At 40.6% G+C, this 18,998-nt stretch overlaps 1 protein-coding gene across 2 annotated transcripts in view; it reads left to right on the plus strand.

The window, feature by feature from the left end:
* esamb (endothelial cell adhesion molecule b) overlaps positions 1 to 18,998 on the plus strand; it is a 53,585-nt gene that overhangs the window by 28,905 nt on the left and 5,682 nt on the right. For both annotated transcript variants that reach the window (XM_005739311.1, XM_005739312.1), the window contains exons 2-4: positions 9,009 to 9,154; positions 9,940 to 10,141; positions 10,557 to 10,712. In XM_005739311.1, the coding sequence (XP_005739368.1) occupies positions 9,009 to 9,154; positions 9,940 to 10,141; positions 10,557 to 10,712 (504 nt within the window). The remainder of the gene's footprint in view (positions 1 to 9,008; positions 9,155 to 9,939; positions 10,142 to 10,556; positions 10,713 to 18,998) is intronic.

An 18,998-nucleotide genomic window follows, 5' to 3' on the forward strand; every position in this document is an offset into this window, starting at 1 on the left:
TTAAAGTTAACCAGAAAACTTTAATACCATTTTAACTCTTTGGTCAGCCTGGCAGTTAGCTTAGCTTAGCCTAGCCTAGCTTAGCTTCCGCCTGCTTTAAAAATATGGTTAATGCTCTAATTACAGTGGATACTTTAATCATAGTGGACAGTATTATTTCTGTGTACATGGGCCACAATCAGTATGTAGAGGTTTCTCATGTGATATCATGTGGAATTTGTTCGAGAACTAGTTAGGAAAAACCAGAAACCTCGCTAAGTGAAAGTGATAGCAAAGCGCACACTGCATCAAAATCCTTCTTTGCATTGTTTTGGTCACTATCAGATTGTTGTGGTTGCCTGATTATCAGAAACAGAAAACATAGACCTTAAGTAAAAGCCCTGCAGCGCTGTAGCCAACAAAAAGTGCAGCATTTCCTTTTAAGGTACCTAGTCTCTGTTTCTGGTTTTCATCATACTTTTCAAAGTTTCACTCAAAGTAGAGGATGCAGTTATTGTTGGCTACCAAAGCAATTGCAAAAAGGTTTTCCTGATCCAGTGGGGGCAGTTTGACCAGTTTGGTTGCCAGATTGTGACAGACTGGTTTCTAGGCCTGTGTTAATGTTTACTTTCACCCGAATATTTCCACATTCACTCAAACTAAATTTAGTCCAGTGGGAAACAATGCTGCATGTTCTCAGCTGCCACCTTTCTAATGTGAGTGGGCCGCTGCTTCTGCTACGACCTCAAGGTGATACTGTAAAAACAGTCTTCAGTTTTACATGTGTGTGTGTATATTTGTGTGTGTGCATGACTACACATGTGTCTGCTTTTGCATGTGAGAGTAAAACGACTTTGCTGTGAGAACCAGAGGGAGGTTGTGGGAGTTGGGAGCCATGTGTGCGAGGAGAATCAATTTAAACACAATCAAAAGTTAAGAGGGATTAAAGCTACTGTGATGAGATAGCACACTCAAAATGGTTTAAAATAGCTGCAGAGATTACACTAATGTAATCCAATTTAAAGGAGCCTTCCCCAAATATTTATTATTGAAGCACCATCTGCTTGAAGCCTGTAGGGTCAGTCCAGTATGCAGTTTTACACCAACAAGGCTATTTTGTTGTCCTACATTCCTGCTGGTCCTGTCTGTCAAAAGACAAAATCAGAGAATAACCCATTTTTTTTCTGGCTCCGCTTTAATCTTTGTTCATGTTTGTCCTTGTTTGACTTTAAAAAAAAAATCTGGAAAATCACTTTGCAATGGCTTTCTCACTTGCTGAACTTCTCGATAAAAGTAAAGCTCAAGGTCATTGAGATCTGTTAATCAGCCAGTGTGATGAAAGATTGTAATGAGCAAAATGAGTGTGGTGTTTTTAATTATTTATGTTCAGACCAGCTGTGAGTGCAAACATATGATCTCCATTTTAATTAAACATGTGGCGTAAAATATATCACGCTATACATTATGGGAAATGATGGAAATTTGTCAGCTGCCACTGATTTTTTCATGTGGCTTTTGATTAAGATACTTGTGTTTGTTTATTCCCCAAAACCTGATTTTTAAGCAGTTTTCCAGAAGGTTTTGCTTGGTATATTATTAGTATAATATATGTACAGTAACATAAAACTGCATACATAAAAATGAAAGACTCATTTTAATCTTGTTTTCTCTTTTCAGGTAGTATCAGGTATAAAAGGAGTTGTTATTATGTATTTTTCTGTTTCTGAGAAACACCTGTGGTTATATCACCTCCACTATGGCAAATCTGAGTAACACACACAAACAGTCTTTGAGATGTTTAGTCAACTGGCTTTTGGTGTCTTACAGTTGTCCTTTTCAGCTGAGTGTATAGAGAAGGTCTACTGACTAAGATCTTGTTGACTCTTCACTGTGGGTATAAATAAAATAGGAATATGACTCTTGAAGACTTTCCAAACGCTGTTGGACCTTCTGGATTAAATTCTGAAAATTACTGAAAGTCACTTCACAGATTTCAAACTAACCATATTACAGCCGCTCCTTTTCAGATAATCATTTGTGGGAGAATGATGGCAATATGTATCACATAATATAATAAGAAATTATAATGGAATTTGGACACTTCCCTTAGATTACTGTATACACTCACTAGACACTTATTACTATGCCTTACTAGTATCAGGTTGGGCCCCTTTTGCCGTATAATTCTCCATAGAGCTGTGTGGTGTGAATAAGGCACGGCGGGACCACAGGTTGTTGCTTTGAGCCATTTTTATTTGCGCCAGCTGCAGCTCACAGGCTGGCAGCCGCACATCACACCACAACACAATCCTCCACCAACCCATGAGTCCCCATGTTTTAACAGGCGGGTGTGATTGCGGATGCCATGCAGGTGCGTCCGCACGGCACCACCGACCACACCTCACCACAGGGCTGTGTGTCTCTTCCGGGGGCCGGCCACACCTCCAGTGATGGCAGCGACGCTGGTCCGGAGGCCGGCCACCTGACAAGCCGGCACGACCCTGCAGACACAGTCGTGAGCCCCTGCTCTCAGGCGGCTGGACCAGCATCCGTTGCTCCGGGGCAGTCCGTGCCTCAACCTCGCACCCGGATCAAGCAGGCTCCACTGGCGCGGGGACCTCCGTCTCCCCACATGGTTCTTCCACCGCTCCCAGCTGGAGCGGACCCTCGTACACCTCCATCTCTGGCTGGAGCGGCTCCTCCACCTCCAGCGGGCACGGACCCTCTGGCACCTTGTCCACCACTGGCTGGAGCGGCGCCTCCACTGCTCCTGACCCGCTCCCGTCCCCGTGTTTTAACAGGCGGGCATGATTGCGGATGCCGTGCAGGTGCGTCCGTACGGCACCACCGACCACGCCTCACCACAAGCAGATTCAACCATGTGCTGGAGACATTCCTCAGATTTTGGTCCATATTGACATGACAGCATCACACAGTTACTGCAGATCTCCTGTTCCCAAAGTAACTCTATTGGATTGAGATCTGGTGACTGTGGAGGCCGTTTGAGTACAGTGAACTCATTATCATGTTCAGTACACCACTTGGAGATGATTTGAGCTTTGTGACATACTATGTTATCTTGCTGGAAGCAGCCATCAGAAGATGAATAGGTATGCTGTGGTGTTTAAAAAATGCCCAGTTGATATGACGGGGCCATAACTGTACCAATAAAGCATCCCTAGCATCCTCTTTTGCCACACTAGTCATCTGCATGCCTTCTATTGGCGACTGTCAAGCCTTTGAGTCGCTGAGCAGCTGAATAGGGGAATAATGTTGACACGCTCGCTGTTTAAAACGTTAGTTAAAGTTCTCCTTTATTTGTTATCAAATCCTTAAAATCCGTAGAAAAACAGTGATCGAAAAACATTCCAAGCTTGAGCGGTCAGCAAAAGTCGACTTCCCCCATCACCCACTCATTCACAAAATTTCCCTCGGGCCGTGAACAGGTGATATAGCAACCACTATTACTGACACCACGTGACCCAAAGCTACGCCTATCCACAACACCTTCTATTGGATTCAATCCAGTCAATCTTTGGATGGACTGAAGTGGCCTTCGTCTTTTCCTCCTGCCTGGCAGCTCCGTCTTCAACATCCTTTGTCTCATAAATCCATTATTTCTCCTCTGCACATGTCCAAACTTTCTCACCCTTGCCTCTGTAACTTGTCTCCCAACTGCTCAACTTGAGCTGTCCTTCTGATGTACTCATTTTTAGTCCTGTCCATGCCGATCATTCCCAGTGGAAATCTTAACATCTTCAACTCTTCCATCTCCAGCTCAGCCTCCTGTTTTTTCCTTTTTTTTTTTATCACCGCCGTATCTAAACCATACATCACAGCAGGTCTCACTACTATCTTGTAAACCTTCCCTTTCATTCCTGGTTCTCTCAGTCTGTCACAAATCACTCTTGACATTCATCTCCACCCACACCTCTCTGCCTGCACTCTCTTCTTCACCTCTCTTATACGCTTGTCTCTCACTTAGGATGCTTGACCCCAGGTCTTTAAAATCATCCACCTTCTTTGCCTTCTACTTCTCCCAATTTCATTTATTCACTTGCCTCCTCTTCATTTACATACATGAAGTGCTCACAGATTCAGCACCATATGACCTTCGATTTTCTGTTTTGTGTTGCTTCAGGGCATTTTCAGTGGTTTTATGGTTTTAATGAATGTAAATGAAAGAAACAACAGATTAAACTAAATATGTAAGAAGGTCAGTGGTTCTGACTGACTCCTCCAGTTTTCTATAGATAAGAGTTGTACACATTAAATAGGTGGTTTAAAAATGTGCTTGTGTGAGTTGGTGAATGTAACCTACAGCATAAAAGCTCGTTGAATGGTTAATAACATTGGAATAGTGATTAAAAAAGGTCATGAAAATGTGAGATTGTGTTTACCGTCTAATTAAAATTCAAATATATTGTTTGTTAGGTCATTTTACAGCTAAAGCCCCGCTCTGCTGTTTTGATTATGAAAAAAGGGGGGGGAAGAGGTGGAAATCAAGAGTTAATATCAGCCTCAGCTAAACCTTTAGCTCCAGAGAGAGACTCACATGAGGGAAAGACATGGGTGGAAGCAGAGATTACTCGGAGAGATAGAGTAAGGCTGGTTAAAGAGGATCAGTTTATCTTCACACAGGCCTACATGGCTACCTGAGGGCTTGGAGGTGGAAGGCGGGGGGGGCGACTTTTAATCCTTCATTTGATCATAACACAGCAAAACTAGGTTTGGATGCCCTGTTAGACATGCTAATTACACATATCTGAGTAAGTGAGGCACTAGTTTGTGTATTTTTAGACACTTGCCGAGGCTGCTTTTTCAACATTTCATTTTTATATAAGTCTGTGATTACTTACTTACTGCGTTGCATCTGTTTACAGTTATTTATTCATCTGCTGGGACTTAAATTTAGCTGCTCTGGCGAAATGATGGTTTCCACTGGGGTTTTAACTACCATCAGAGGATCTCTGGTTTCATATGAAAGTGCTTCCCCCTATGGACGACTGTCGGTACTACAGGAAACACATTTGGTCTCCTAATTGTGCTCCAGCTCCAGCATGCGTGATATGGTTGACTGGGCTTGTTGTTCTATTCTGTTTTGTTAGTACAGTTTCGTTGCCATCTGAAATGCTTTTGCAGCTGAGAATCCACCAAGATGCCCCTCAGGAAAAATAATAATATTATATATTTTTTTAAATGTTATTTATTCATAAAGGAAAGAATCCTATTAGCAGAATCAAAGCGTGGCTAGGCTGAACAATAGCCTTTAGGAAAATATAATTAGGGCAAGGTTAGCTGAGGCTACCTAGTCTCATTTCCTCCAGTATCCTCCTTTATTAGTAGCTTTTCCAGATTTTTTACCTCTGGTGAGGGATTTAAGTTGATTTATATCCATATCCACATGTTGAACAGCCTTTGTATCTGAGTCTACTGACATACACATACAGACAAACACACACACACATACGCACATACACACACACAGACTCATCCCAGATGGAGACAGGCACGGATTAGTGAAGATTTTACTTCATTTAATAAACAATTGAATGACACAGTTCTGAGGATAAACCTGCTCAAAGAAGCACAAGAATAGTCTGGACTTAGAAGACTACAGGTTATTATCGCGCTTCATCACAAAATCTCCGTGTATCATTCAGAAATGCTGTTTGCATGCACTGCTTCTGCAAGCTCTCTGCAGCAATTCATAGCAAAAAGCGACCTGCAGAAAAAAGCTGGTCCTCTCTAATTGGGCCTTCTGTACACGCTGTATTTTGATCAGCATACACTGAGCATGTGACCATTTAGAGAAGTCGGAGATACGCCACACAGCTGCATCACAAACAAGACCATTTATGCAATAATATTACACAATTGTTGCAGCACGTACATATTGCTTTATTGATGGGCATGACAGTAAAGACGATAGCTGGTGGAAATGAAATCAGAGAGCTAACAGGATTTGCGAGGGGAAAATCTATGTTTCAGATCTGAAAATAGATGATTTCGCTGCACCCTGGGCTGCTGTACATTACCAATCAAAAACAGGCTGATCTGACGGCTGATATGGGCATGGCGGTGGTGATGATGATGGCGATAAAGATATTAATCTCATGCACACATGCCCAATAGATGGCTTTACTCCTCAACATGGCTGGCACGAGCAAATGAGGAACAAACAGGAAGAATGTTTTCCTTTCGTTTACATGTCACAGTATAAATCACAGCTTTTGACATCTTTACATGTGTTGATGAAAAATAAAAGCAGGGTAGATCTCCCCTCAGTTGGTGACGTCCCTTTTATCTACAACCAACACTGTGTCCGCATTTTAGCATTCAATATTTATGCGATTAGATGCCAACAGATGATGAGCTTCAGTTTGAGTATGAATGAGCAGCTCTGCTACATCTACTAATTGTAAGCGTGCCTCTGTAGGATTGATACATTTAAGGGTCTTATTAGTTTCAGTACAGCCTACTGAAAGGTCAAGGTTCACCTGTGTATTTGCACATTCACCCAAAGGGAGATCAAACTGCACTGCCCCTCATGTGCACCACGTGATCGCAATCCAAAAAATCCACCCGACATAAGAGGTGTTAGGGTTGGATGCAGGAGTCAAGTTGCTTTCTGCCTTGAAAAATATTTTTTAGATAATTTTCTTCTATCTAATGTTTCTGATTGCATCATTTGCAAACAGGTTCAGCTGAGGTCACCCTAACCCCGTAACCACCCCACAGTTTTGTAATTGAAAAGCCTACATGTTGCTGTGATGATCGTGACCCTGGTATTGGTGGGAGAAATGACCGTGTGTTACATCATATCTGTGTACAGCTGAGCTCTTTTGCTCACATGAGGTGAGAGGATTGAGTCTGAGATTGTTGAGGGATTAGTCAGAAGGACTTACCAGATTCAGAGATTGAGAAATTAAGGGATAGGAGCACCACACTTGCGGGGTCACATTGTCCCAGGAGGAAAAAGAAAGCACTGAGTCACTGCAGGAAAAAGTGCATGTGAAAAAAAACCCCAAAACAAGTTCTGTTTCATTTTTTGGTGCTTTATACATGCACACACACTTTCCTCCTTTCCATCTGTGCCCACACCACCACCCTCTGACTAATTCTCCTGCCCCTGCATGGCTTCACTGTGGGAGAGAAGGAAGGCGTGTCTGCATGAACAGATGTGGGGATCTCAGCTGGATATCTATGGATCATAACGCTGCCTCCCATTCCTCTCTGCTACGCCCTGCCATCCATTTGAGCGCAGGAGGGACACTTTTCACTGTTTCATTTGCAGCATTTAAAGGATATAGCAGCAGTGGGTCTTTTTCACGTCCTTGGCTTTAGCTTTTAAAGCAAGCTCCAAACTGGAGACTCAGACGGAGACCAGCTGCTGGGATCAGTTGATCCAGCTTCAGGTGTCTGGTTCGGGTGACTGGGCACCCTGTGAGTTCAAAAAGATCTCTTTTGTGTTATCGTTTCCCACAACCTGTCTTCATATCACCATGACTGCTTCATTATCATCATTCCACCTCCGTCGTTTCGTCTTTGGTTTCTTTTCTATGTGCAAATGTATTTAAGAGTTTAAGAGGTAGCATTTTCCAACCACATCAGCTTCATCCGAATGTTAACAGTAGTGAGATAGTGGACACTTGTAAATTTGACTTTTGGTTGATGAAATTAGTTTGAGATAAGCCAAAATTCTACTTTCTTTACCTCTTAAACCTGTATCAGATGCAGATGAAGAACCAAATATAGCGTTTTCATTTGCATCTTAACAATGAAACATTGCTGGTGGGTGGTGTGTGTGTGTGTGTGTGGGAGGGGGGGGGGGCAAACAAGTGAAAAGAAAAGCGTTAATATCCTCCAATAAAAATAAAGAGTTACAATTTTTACAATTTTCATGTATTGATACGAAGGGTTAAGTTTGTTTTTCTCCTTCACCATTTGCTCGTTTCCCATGCAGAACAGTAGAGACTTAACCTACTGTAGTGTAAATCTTTTATGAAGACTAAATTTGAGAATTTAGAGGCTGGGTGTGTGGTCATTTAGATCTTTGTTGATTTGGCAGCACTAATGTCCGCTTGTTTTGCCATAGAAAATAACTTAAGAGATACTGATTTAAATTAAAATTGTCAAGAGTGCTCAGATCAGAGAAACTAGAGTAGTAATCTCCACCTTCTGCAATGTTATCATTGAGTTTTTACTACATATGAAGATGTTACAATGAAGCCATTAAGTCATTTGACAATTTTAGTTATTGTTTTTGTGCTGTTCAAAAGTTTTTATGCCGCTAATTTTGGTTCATCCAGTTTAAAGAACGATGAGCATACGCCACTTATGCCACCGTTTACTAGTCCTCCTGTTCTAGTCGTGGCCAGATTTTAGTGAAACTTACTTAAAAATACACAAGTTGTGTTCAAGGTCAACTCACATTTGTCATATGACGGGCAATAACCTGGGAATTGTGAAGGATCATGAGATGGATGAGCTGCTACGTCTCTGATGTTCTGGTTTCCTGAGTAGTTCTTTTCATATTGCAGATCAAAACAATTGCTGCGAAAAAAGATGGTTAAAATCACTCAACTAATATCTCTTACATGGCCATGACAATGGCAGACATTTACAGAACAAAAACAAAAGAAAACGGATTATTGATATTCAGACAACTTAAAATAGAATCAGGGTGATTTTTATACCAAAGTATTATTAAAAATTATTGCTTCAGCTTCTTATATCAGTGAAAGTCAGTGCTGCTTCTCTCTCCCTAATATTATTATGTGAATATCTTTGATATCTTCCATGACTGCAAAATAATGATCTCTTGTTGGAGCCCTGCAAAAAATGGATTCAATCTAATCCCCAGAAATAAGTCGAATAAAACAAACGCAAAAGTTAAACTGACTTATTGTGTTGCCATAGCAACCTGGCTTTCTGCAAAAAGCAGTCAAGGCTGCTGTTCAGCTGCTCCGTCGAGGTCATGATAAGAAGTGCTTTTTAAACCCTTGTTATCACTGTTTTGGTTCCAGGTGACACAAAGAAGGTGGAGTTCCCCAGAAAAGAGATGGAGGTGGTACAAGGCCAGATGGTGGTGTTACAAGCGTGGTACAGCCCCAGCGCAGACATTTCCAAAAACTCTGTCATTTGGTACTTCTCTGGGAACGAGTCCAAGCAGGTGAGAAGGGAACAGCCGAAGCAGTGTAACGTTGTGCTGAATAGCTGCTCTGACCTCTGGTGCAAAGACAATCGAGAGCCTCTTTAAAGGGATTAGAGTAAAGTACGGTTTGCTGGTTGGTTCTCTGGCAAGCGCTACAGAAGCTTTACATCTAATGCAAAAACTATTAGAGCTCAAACAACGAACTGAACTACTTTGCGTAGATTATTTTCTATCATACAATATCAGTTTAAAGACTGTATTTAAAGCTGTGTTTAGATCTTCTTATTGTTTAATTTAAGCAAGAGGAAGAGAGTAATGTTGCATTGCATGACAATGTTACATTCTGACTCACCCATAGAGATTTGTAAAACATGTTGATATGTAGAGATTAGGATTTTTTCTAAAGCCACTGTCTAATTCATAGTGGAAGGAAGAAGGGGAGGGCGTTAGGAAGGACAATATGCCTCTAATGACACTTGAGCCCAACATTGTGCTGTACCTCTCTTACATAGCACACGCTGCTAGTGAACTTGCACATGCCTGCACATGCACTATGTTTGTGTGTGTTTATATGATTAATGTTATCTAAACAGTTTCCGATGCCTGTGAGATTATCTCAAACAGAAAATCAGGCTAAAATTCAACATCCACCATCTGTAGATGCCAGGATTATCTTTATGAAGGACATGGTAATCTGCACATCTTAATATCAGGCAGAATTCAAAAAAATGTTCATTTGAATGAAATAATCCATATCGATGTAGTGATGTCTGTGTTTCTGTGGACGTGTTCTCTCCGTGCAGGTGATAAACTTTAGCTCAGGTGAGGTCGGACACGGTCAGAACGAGTTCACAAAAAGAGTGGGCTTCAGTGTGGCCATGCCCTCGACCAACCTCTCCATCTACATCAATAACACCCAGGAATCCGACTCTGGTCGCTACACGTGTATTGTCATCATCCCCGGAGCTCCTGGCATTTCTGGGGAGATGAGCCTTAATGTCAAAGGTAATGGTCCGCAGCGTCAGAGGAATTTCAAAGGTTAGATGTAATCAGAAAGTCTGCAGTGCAGCTCACACACTTCCTCGGATTTGGAAGTTCAGGCGAAGTAAATGCTAAGCATATTTTAAAGGATTTAGGATTAGACCAGTCTGTCAAAAATCATATATTTATATGAGAAAGCACTGTCCACATAAAACTCATCTGCTGTTTAGGGATTCGCTGGGCTCTCAGGTTGTTATGTCATCCTCCAGCAGCAGATTGAAACGTACCTTTTTTTTGCGGCGTGGCTACTGCCCTGAGACATTTCCACATCGCTGGCGCTGCATTACAACTACCATAGAAGTTCACTAAATGGGGCTGCTGGTGTAGCTTCTTATCGCACATGTTTTAAATCACTAACATTATCTGTCCCTCTGCCCAGTCCCTCCTTCTCCCCCAGTGTGCACCATGACAGGGAACCCAGTGATGAAGGGCAATGTGACTCTGAGCTGTAAGTCCAGTCATGGAAAGCCTGTCCCTCAGTACAAATGGACCAAGGCTGCACCCATGTCTGAGGTCTTCTTCTCTCCAATGCAGAGTAAGTATTTTCCCAGCACGCAATGCCTAAACTTAAATTACTCGTGCCCCCTCCTGCCTGCAAAAACAACTCTCCACCCACTCCATATTTGCTCACTTGATGTCATGTTCATCCTTTCAGGTTATGTTTGCCCAGGTTTTGCATCAGCACTGAAAAAAAAGTCCCCATCGAGCAGTGTGCTCTGGTGATTATACAAAGACTGTAAGGACCTGTTTCACAGGCGTCATACTGTGGCAGGAAAAAGCACACTGATCATTTCAGGTTCCTGCTGTTGTTGCTAGTTTGCTGTGGTGTTTCACTGATGCAACTGATGGAACAGAGCCATCCTTAAAGAAGCTGGTTTCACTTTGGCTTTACCTCAGCAACATGGGTTCAGAATGTCTCCCATTAAAGATGAATGTCTCAGAGGTAAACATGGTAATACCTGAGCAAAAGTGTTTTTATTTCTATTATTCATTAACTTAGTGTTTCACAACAGGAAGAGTTATTCAAACTAATTTCCAGAAAGAGTTATCATACTGAGAATACAATAGGATAGCGGAAACTCTTCCAGTATGTTGGACCAGGTCACTTTCCATATTCCGCTTAATTTTCTGACTGTAAATCTCTATATGCGTTTTCATGCTGTGTCAAAAATGAAAGACCAGAGGAATTCATAGCCTTATAGAAACTGTGCAGCAGTCAAAGACAAGAAGGGAAGAGCAAGTGCTTTGATGCCCTTTTCCCCAGTATTTTTCCTCTCAGCCATCACACCAAGGTGTTTGGGTTGTTTGAAGCCTGAGAACAGGAGAACAAGACCAAAGACAACTAAACAAGACCAAAGAAAAATAGCCTCTGCTTGGGTTTAATGTTATCCTGAGACTTTCAAAATAATATCATTATTAATCATAATCAATAAGTCAGCTATTTAACAAAAACTTTGAATTAACTGTTGAGGAATTACAGATATTTTTTATAGTCTCCCATTTTCAGAGGATCAGAAGCTGTTTTTCCTCCCTTAAGATGCTCTGCTAAGCCGTTACTGCTGCCACCTTCAGTTGTTGCTTGTTTGCACCTCTCAGCATCACATTTATTTTCTATACCCAATTTCGTTGCCTTGAGATACTCTTGGGATGCTTTTGCAGTTTGCTTTTGGTCATCATCCATTTGCACTTTACTGCCTGATCAGTTTTGCAGCATTAGGCTGAATTTGAGCAGAGAGTGTAGCAGCAGTCACATCATCAAAAAACAATAGTGACCCAGTTCCACTGTCCACCTTACATGCCCACGATATAACCTTGTCTCCACCATGTTTGACAGATCATGTGGCATGCTTTGGATCATGAACTGTTTCTCGCCTTTTCCATATTTTTATTTTCCTGTCATTCTGGTACAAGTTAATCTTGGTTTGATCTGATCAAAGAGGGGTTTTTTTTCTGTTTTCAACCATGGAAATAATTCTGTCATCATCCACTTTAGTTGTTTTCTGTAGTCTATGGGCCTTTTGGTCTTGGTGAGCTGATCAATTTGTTTCTTCTTTCTTTCTTAAGATTGTACCAGATTGTTATTTAGTCACTCCTGAAGCTTTCGCTCTCTGATGGGTTTATTCTGTTTTTTTTCAGCCTCTCCCACTTTTCCTGAAATCTCTTTGTGCCTCATGTTTAAAATCACCATGAAAAGCTATAAGATATAAATTCAACACCTTGAAACTTCACATATTACATCTGCTTTGTTTCATGAAATAACAAGAAATCAGCCATAAAACCGCTTGATGGAACTATTTTAAGCCTCTGAAAATAGTAGACTATGTATAAAAATGGCTGTAATTCCTGAAAAGTTCATGCTAAATTTGTTGTGCAACCCTTTAAATTAAAGCTGAAAGTCTGCACTTCCGTCACATCTTAACCGTTTGATTTTAAATCCTCTGAAGAGGCAAAAGTACAAAAATGTTGTCTTTAATTATGGAACTAACTGTATCTTTTAAAAAAGGGCCACCAGTTGTTATTATGGTCACATACTTAGTTAATCAAGTTTCAAAGTTTAGCAAAATCACACATTTAAAAATAACAACTAGGAAAAAAATAACCCGCTAACAGAAATAACAGAAACCTTGCTCGTCTCAGTTTATCCACAAAAAACACATAGATGACAACTTGAATATGCAAGAACCAAATCACATAATCCTGCTGAGTTCAGAGAATTGTTTTATTGAAGTGATGAAAGTGAATTGGAACACATGGTCAAAGCCTGCCAAAAAGACCATAAGACGTGGAGATTTGGTACTCTGTTACAGAGCAAAGCATCTTAGATCGTTGGAAGAAAGCTGTACTTTCTTAATGATGAGTTTTTCTGGGAAGGGGGTGACCCCAGCACTTCTAAATGTTAAAACACTGGTTCAGGAAACATGTCCCCGGATTTAAATCCCTTTTAAAATCATCAGTGAGATTTAAGCAAAACAGCTGCAGCACAAAAGGAAAGGAATATTAGTGAATTCAATATTAGTGAATATGAGAATATTAGGGGCAGCACGGTGGCACGGTGGTTAGCACTGTCGCCGCACAGCAAGAAGGTCCTGAGTTCAATTCCAACACTTTCTGTGTGGAGTTCGCATGTTCTCCCCGTGTTTGCGTGGGTTCTCTCCGGGTACTCCGGCTTCCTCCCACCGTCCAAAGACATGCAGCTTGTGGGGATAGGTTAATTGGATAATCCAAATTGCCACTAGGTGTGAATGTGCGAGTGAATGTGAATGGTTGTCTGTCCCTGTGTGTTAGCCCTGCGACAGACTGGCGACCTGTCCAGGGTGTACCCCGCCATTCGCCCTATGACAGCTGGATAGGCTCCAGCGCCCCCCGCAACCCTGAAAAGGATAAGCGGAAGCGAATGAATGGATGGAGAATATTAGGAGCAGAACACAAAAGACAGGAACGTTTGTCAGAAACTATCAGAAATGTATATTAATCATTATAGCAAAATGCACTGCTTGATCGTCACAGTATTGCACACAGTCCGTTAAACCTCGGGCATATCAGTCTGTCCAGTTAGGACTGATAGATCATTATGAATACATTTAGTGCAAATGAAAGAGGGTTTTACTTGTAGTGGCCACAGATTGTTGCTCTCTCCTTATCCCTCCTGATTGAGTTTGCTCTAGTTTTGTTTTGTGTTGGTGCCCTCTTCACTACTGGCCAACAGAGTTATTTGCATCTCCCATGACAGTCTATCAGTCATTACATGAGGACGTAGACAGAGCCGTAGAAGTGCATCAACCAGGAGGACTGGTATATGCTCCTTTGTGCCAGGAGGAACAGAAGGACCGCTGACAGAGCCCTACAGAATGACCTCCAATGGGCCGCGTATGTGCATGTTTCTGACCAAACTGTCAGAATCAGACTGCGTGAGGGCAGCATTAGTCCCAAATGTTCTTTAGAAGAACCTGTCCTCTGTGCATCTGCCAAAGAACAGCAGAACTGGTAGGACTTTTCTCTCAAAATATGACAATAGCAGATATGGATGGTGTGAAAGAGTCGGAAGATGCTGTGGCGAATATTATAATGCTTCCAACATCATCTGTGAAATGAATGGGGCACCAGTGATCGACCTGCCAGTTCTAGTGTTCGGCTGCATGATGTCAGTCTGTGAACACATGCTGCACTAAAGGATGCCGATCCCTATCATCTATCACCTCCTGCTACTCCTCGTACAAAGGAGCAGATACCAGTAATGCAGCTCTCCTCCTTGTATCCATTTCCTAGTATCTCCTCCACACTCTTGAGGCTGTTCTGGGAGACACAGCAAAGCTTCTTGCAATGGTACACATGAATGGGGATGTGCTCTCCTGGACAAGCTGGACTACATGTGCAACCTGAATGGACTGCAGGTACTGTCTCATGCAAAAGTAGCAGCAAGATTACTAAGAAAAAGCAAAATTGCAGAAAAGTCATTCAGAGTGTATAAAGAGAGAGTAATGGTCTGTGGCTACCACATGCAAAACCATTCCGCTGTTGTGATCCTCTCCAGCACACCTGTTGTCACTTTCATCTGAACCACAGCAGGTGAAATGGATTCACAGTGATTCATGATTCCCAACTGAACAGATTGACCCTGTCGAAGTTTAATTATTTGAAGCTGTTTTGTCTTTGTTCACTACAGTATAGTGAATAAATAAATGATTCCCTTGAGTTTTATTGTTTACACCAGCAGGATAAAGGGGTTGAATAATTTTGACTGCAGCTGTAAATGTTTCAAATGGACTTCAGAGGAAGATCCTCGATCGTGGCATGACGCACAATGTGAAATCCTCTTTACTGAATGAGACACGTAGCATTCTCCTTTCAACGTGCTGCACAAGCGCAAGAGAGAAAACAGGAATTTCTGCATTATTTTTCACAAAGAAAAAAAAGACGCCATCTGTTTCTGAGCAGTAGGACTTTGGCTGATTGATTGAGTATTGACTTAACTGTTCTGATCTCTGGCCTTCATCTCTTTAAGTCCTCAAACTCATAACATGAAAACTACTCCCTCTGATTATGCATCCTCTCACATGCTTTCAACACTCGAGCTCCAACCCTGCGCGCATCTTTTTATGCACACTGATATATGCCAACTCTGTGACACTTGAACTTTACTCTGCCCATCACTGCTTATCCCTTTCAGCAGTCTCTCTCTCTCTCTCTCTCTCCCTCTCTGTTTTTTCCTCTCTCTCTGCTGATCCTCTCGCCGCACTTCTCATTTCCTGTTGGCCTAGGTACCTAATCTAACAAGCCCCATGTCATTACTTGATCAGCCCCTCTAAGAAGCATAAGTTGGATTTGGGACAGAGAGTGCAGCACATCTTGCTACCCCTCCCTTCAATTTCTACCATTCCCTCTCTACCTTTCATTTAAGATCACTCTCTTTTTCATCTTTTTGTAAAAAAATAATTGAAAGAGTGGAGAGCCTGCCCCCAGACCATGCTTGTCCTTGGGTTCATGGGTAAGGGCTTTCAGTCATACGTTTTTCAGTTATTCCCCATACTCTTTCTCACCTCTACCTGCAAGAATAATTACGTTTGTAGAGTCAACATGGCACTCCTTAAGCTCTAAGAAAGCTTTAAAGGAAAAGACAAATCAACCCCATTTGTAATAATGCTTATAATAGTATTTTCAAAAATTTAAAATAAAAAGACTAGATTCAAACTCTATAAATATTAATTATAAAACCACTCAGTTGTCTTTATTTTAACCATTTGGAATTGTGAACCAGTGTTTTATGCTGTAATCTTTCCTGACTATTTCCATGACAAGCAGGGGTTAAAGTGGGCTGGAACAATCTGGAACAGCACGAGTAATTAAATCTGACAGACAGGTTATTGTACAGTGGTGAACAAATCTTTTCCCCTTTCCAGATTTCCTGTTTTTTTTTTGGTGTGTTTGTCAAACTTAAATGTTTCAGATCATCAAAGAAATGTAAATATTATACAAATATAATGCAGGTAAAGAAAAAATGCATTTTCTACATGAAGCTGTTTATTATTTAGGCAAAAAAATAATTATCTAAATCTACATGGCCCTGTGTGAAAAAATAAGAAATAATGTAATTGAGATCTCTTAGTCTGGTAAAGTTTATAAAGCCATTTCTAAAGCTGTGGTACTACAGTGAGAGCCATTATCTACAAATGGTGAAAACATGGAACAGTACCCTAAGAGCACAAGGACGACTCATCCAAGACTTTAAAAAGACCCCAGAACAACATCCAAAGAACTGCAGGCCTCACTTGGCTGAGTTATGGTCAGGTGTTCATGACTCTTCAGTAAGAAAGAGACTGGGCAAAAATGACCTACAAGGCCAAGTTCCAAGACGAAAACCACTGCTGAGCAAAAGGAACATAATGGCTCAACTCAGTTTTGGGAGAAAACATCTTGATGATCCCCAAGACTTTTAGGAAGATGCTCTGTGGACTGACAAGACAAAATTTGAACATTTTGGGACATGTGTGTCCCATTACATCTAGTGTAAAAGTAACACCACATTTCAGAAAAAGCAGAAAAGGAGACTGTCAGGCCATCTGCTTCTGACCTCAAGCACACTTTGGTTCTGCAGCAGGACAATGATCCAAAAAACACCACCAGAAATGAAGCCTTCGGAGCGGCCTAGAATTCGATTCTAGCATGTGGCATGACCTTAAAAAGGTGGTTCATGCTCGAAAACTCTCCAGTGTGGCTGAATTACAACAATTCTGCAAAGATGATTCTGCCAGAATTCCTCCACAGTGCTGTAAACTCAGTTATTGCAAATGCTTGATTGCAGTTGTTGCTGCTAAGGGTGGGCCAACCAGTTATTAGGTTTAGGGGCCATTTACTTTTTCACACAGGGTCATTTTTTTCACTTAATAATAAAGGCTTTCATTTAAAAACAGGATTTTGTGTTAACTTGTGTTATCTTCGTCTAATATTTACATTTGTTTGATGATCTGAAACACTCAAGTGTGACAAACAGAAAAAAAGAGGAAAATCAGGAATGGGGCAGCACTGTATATCACTATTGAATGAGTTCATTCTTCATGTGCTGCAGGCTGTGGTGGCTGCCAGGGGCAGCTTGGTGGTACTTACTCAGTAACAAGAAAAAAACTGACATCCCAAGGCCCACTTACACTTTCAACACATCCCTCTTTTTATTGTTGCTGTGATGCATTCATGGTGCAGAAGTAAATTTGTTGTGGTACTTAGCAACTGGGTAGCTACTGAAGTAAGCATAACAGAGTAACATTTTTTTTAAATGGCAGGTAGTTTTAAATGCAACATTTTAATCAACTTAACAAATGTCACCAAACACACACAACTGTTTCCGTGCAGTTTTTCAAAAAGTGGACAGTTTCTGTATTTCCCAGGGGGAAAAATGTTAATGTGTGACACTGACAGAGAAAGAAAGGGAAGGAAGGAAAGGAAGATCAAAGGTTATTTTCAAAAGTAAACATTGCTCAGCTTGTGACATTTTTATGGACTAGTAAGTTAAAAATTATGTGTAATTTTCTGATTCATTTTAGAGTGCTTAATTAAAATTTTGGATCTATAGGTGATGTGTTGCTAAATTATGTTTTTGTGAAATGTCTTGCAAAAACAAATTTAAGTCATTTAAATTTTAAGAATATACTGTTCAGGCTAGTGCAGGTTAGTTTACAGTAATGCAGTGCGCTTGACTGGTTACAGCTAGGGCAATGTTACCAGATTACATCAAAGGTAGCAGACATCAAGGTATAAACCTTTTATACTAGCTTTATTGTATCTAATTAGGGGGTTGGAAATCGGCCATATAGCCTGTGTAACATCTGCTTTAGATATTGTTGAATTCAGTTGGTTGCATCATCAGACAGAGCAATGAATATTAGAGTAGAAACCCAGGTCAGAAGATCACAGGTTGTACACAAGGAAAAACCTACTGGAGCTTACAAAACAATGTCTTATGTGCCCTTTTTCAAAGTGATTCTTAAGACTAAGACTTGATCTTGGTGTTCCCCACCTGCCAAATCCCACTTTAACCCCTCATGACAAGGACTTTTAAACTTCCAAGCCTCATTAATATTAAGCAGAAGGGTTGACTTTGTCCTTTAAATCTTTGCAGTATGTTGTGTTAGATTTAGCTGTCATCCCATTGCAGTTTTTAACTGTGTACTATAAGATTATGTTAATTTATTATTGTGTAGTTAAGCTATGATGTGGGTTAATAAATAAATATGAATATAGTCAATAACCCTAAATTGTATAAATGTAATATGCTTTCATATTTTATTACTTATATATGACTATTTCACATGTGAAAAACATGAATATGATTTTCTTGCAGATATGGATAAAACTATCTGTATCCCTTTCAGTCACTTTTTAGCTTTCATGGTTAGCGAGTTAGCACACAGAATAACTGACTTACAGTAATCCAAGAGGACCTAAATATCACACAATAAAGTTTAAACTTTAAAAAAAAAACACAGCAAGCAATGTTTAAACCATATATTGAAAAAAATCTTATACAGTCATTGATTTAAAAAATAGTTAATGTTTGCTAGCTAGCTAGTAGCTAATTAGCTTTAGCTTGATGTGCTAGAAATTTGTTCAGCAGCTAGTTTGAAGTAACTGTAAAACTCAAAGGAATTGTTCAACTGTTTAAACTCATTAACTTGATATGTAAACTTTGTAACAATGCTATACAATTTGCAGTTTAGTGTGCTATAAATAAATGTTTATTAATAGCAAAATATAAAATTAGTAGGCTACAATACGAGTAATTAACAGTTTCTGCTGGTAATAGTTTTACTTATTTAGCTAAGTAAAACTA

The sequence above is a fragment of the Pundamilia nyererei genome, unplaced genomic scaffold (genome assembly GCF_000239375.1).
Source record: "Pundamilia nyererei isolate P.nyererei 1_Seehausen unplaced genomic scaffold, PunNye1.0 scaffold00091, whole genome shotgun sequence".
Taxonomy (NCBI): Eukaryota; Metazoa; Chordata; class Actinopteri; order Cichliformes; family Cichlidae; genus Pundamilia; species Pundamilia nyererei.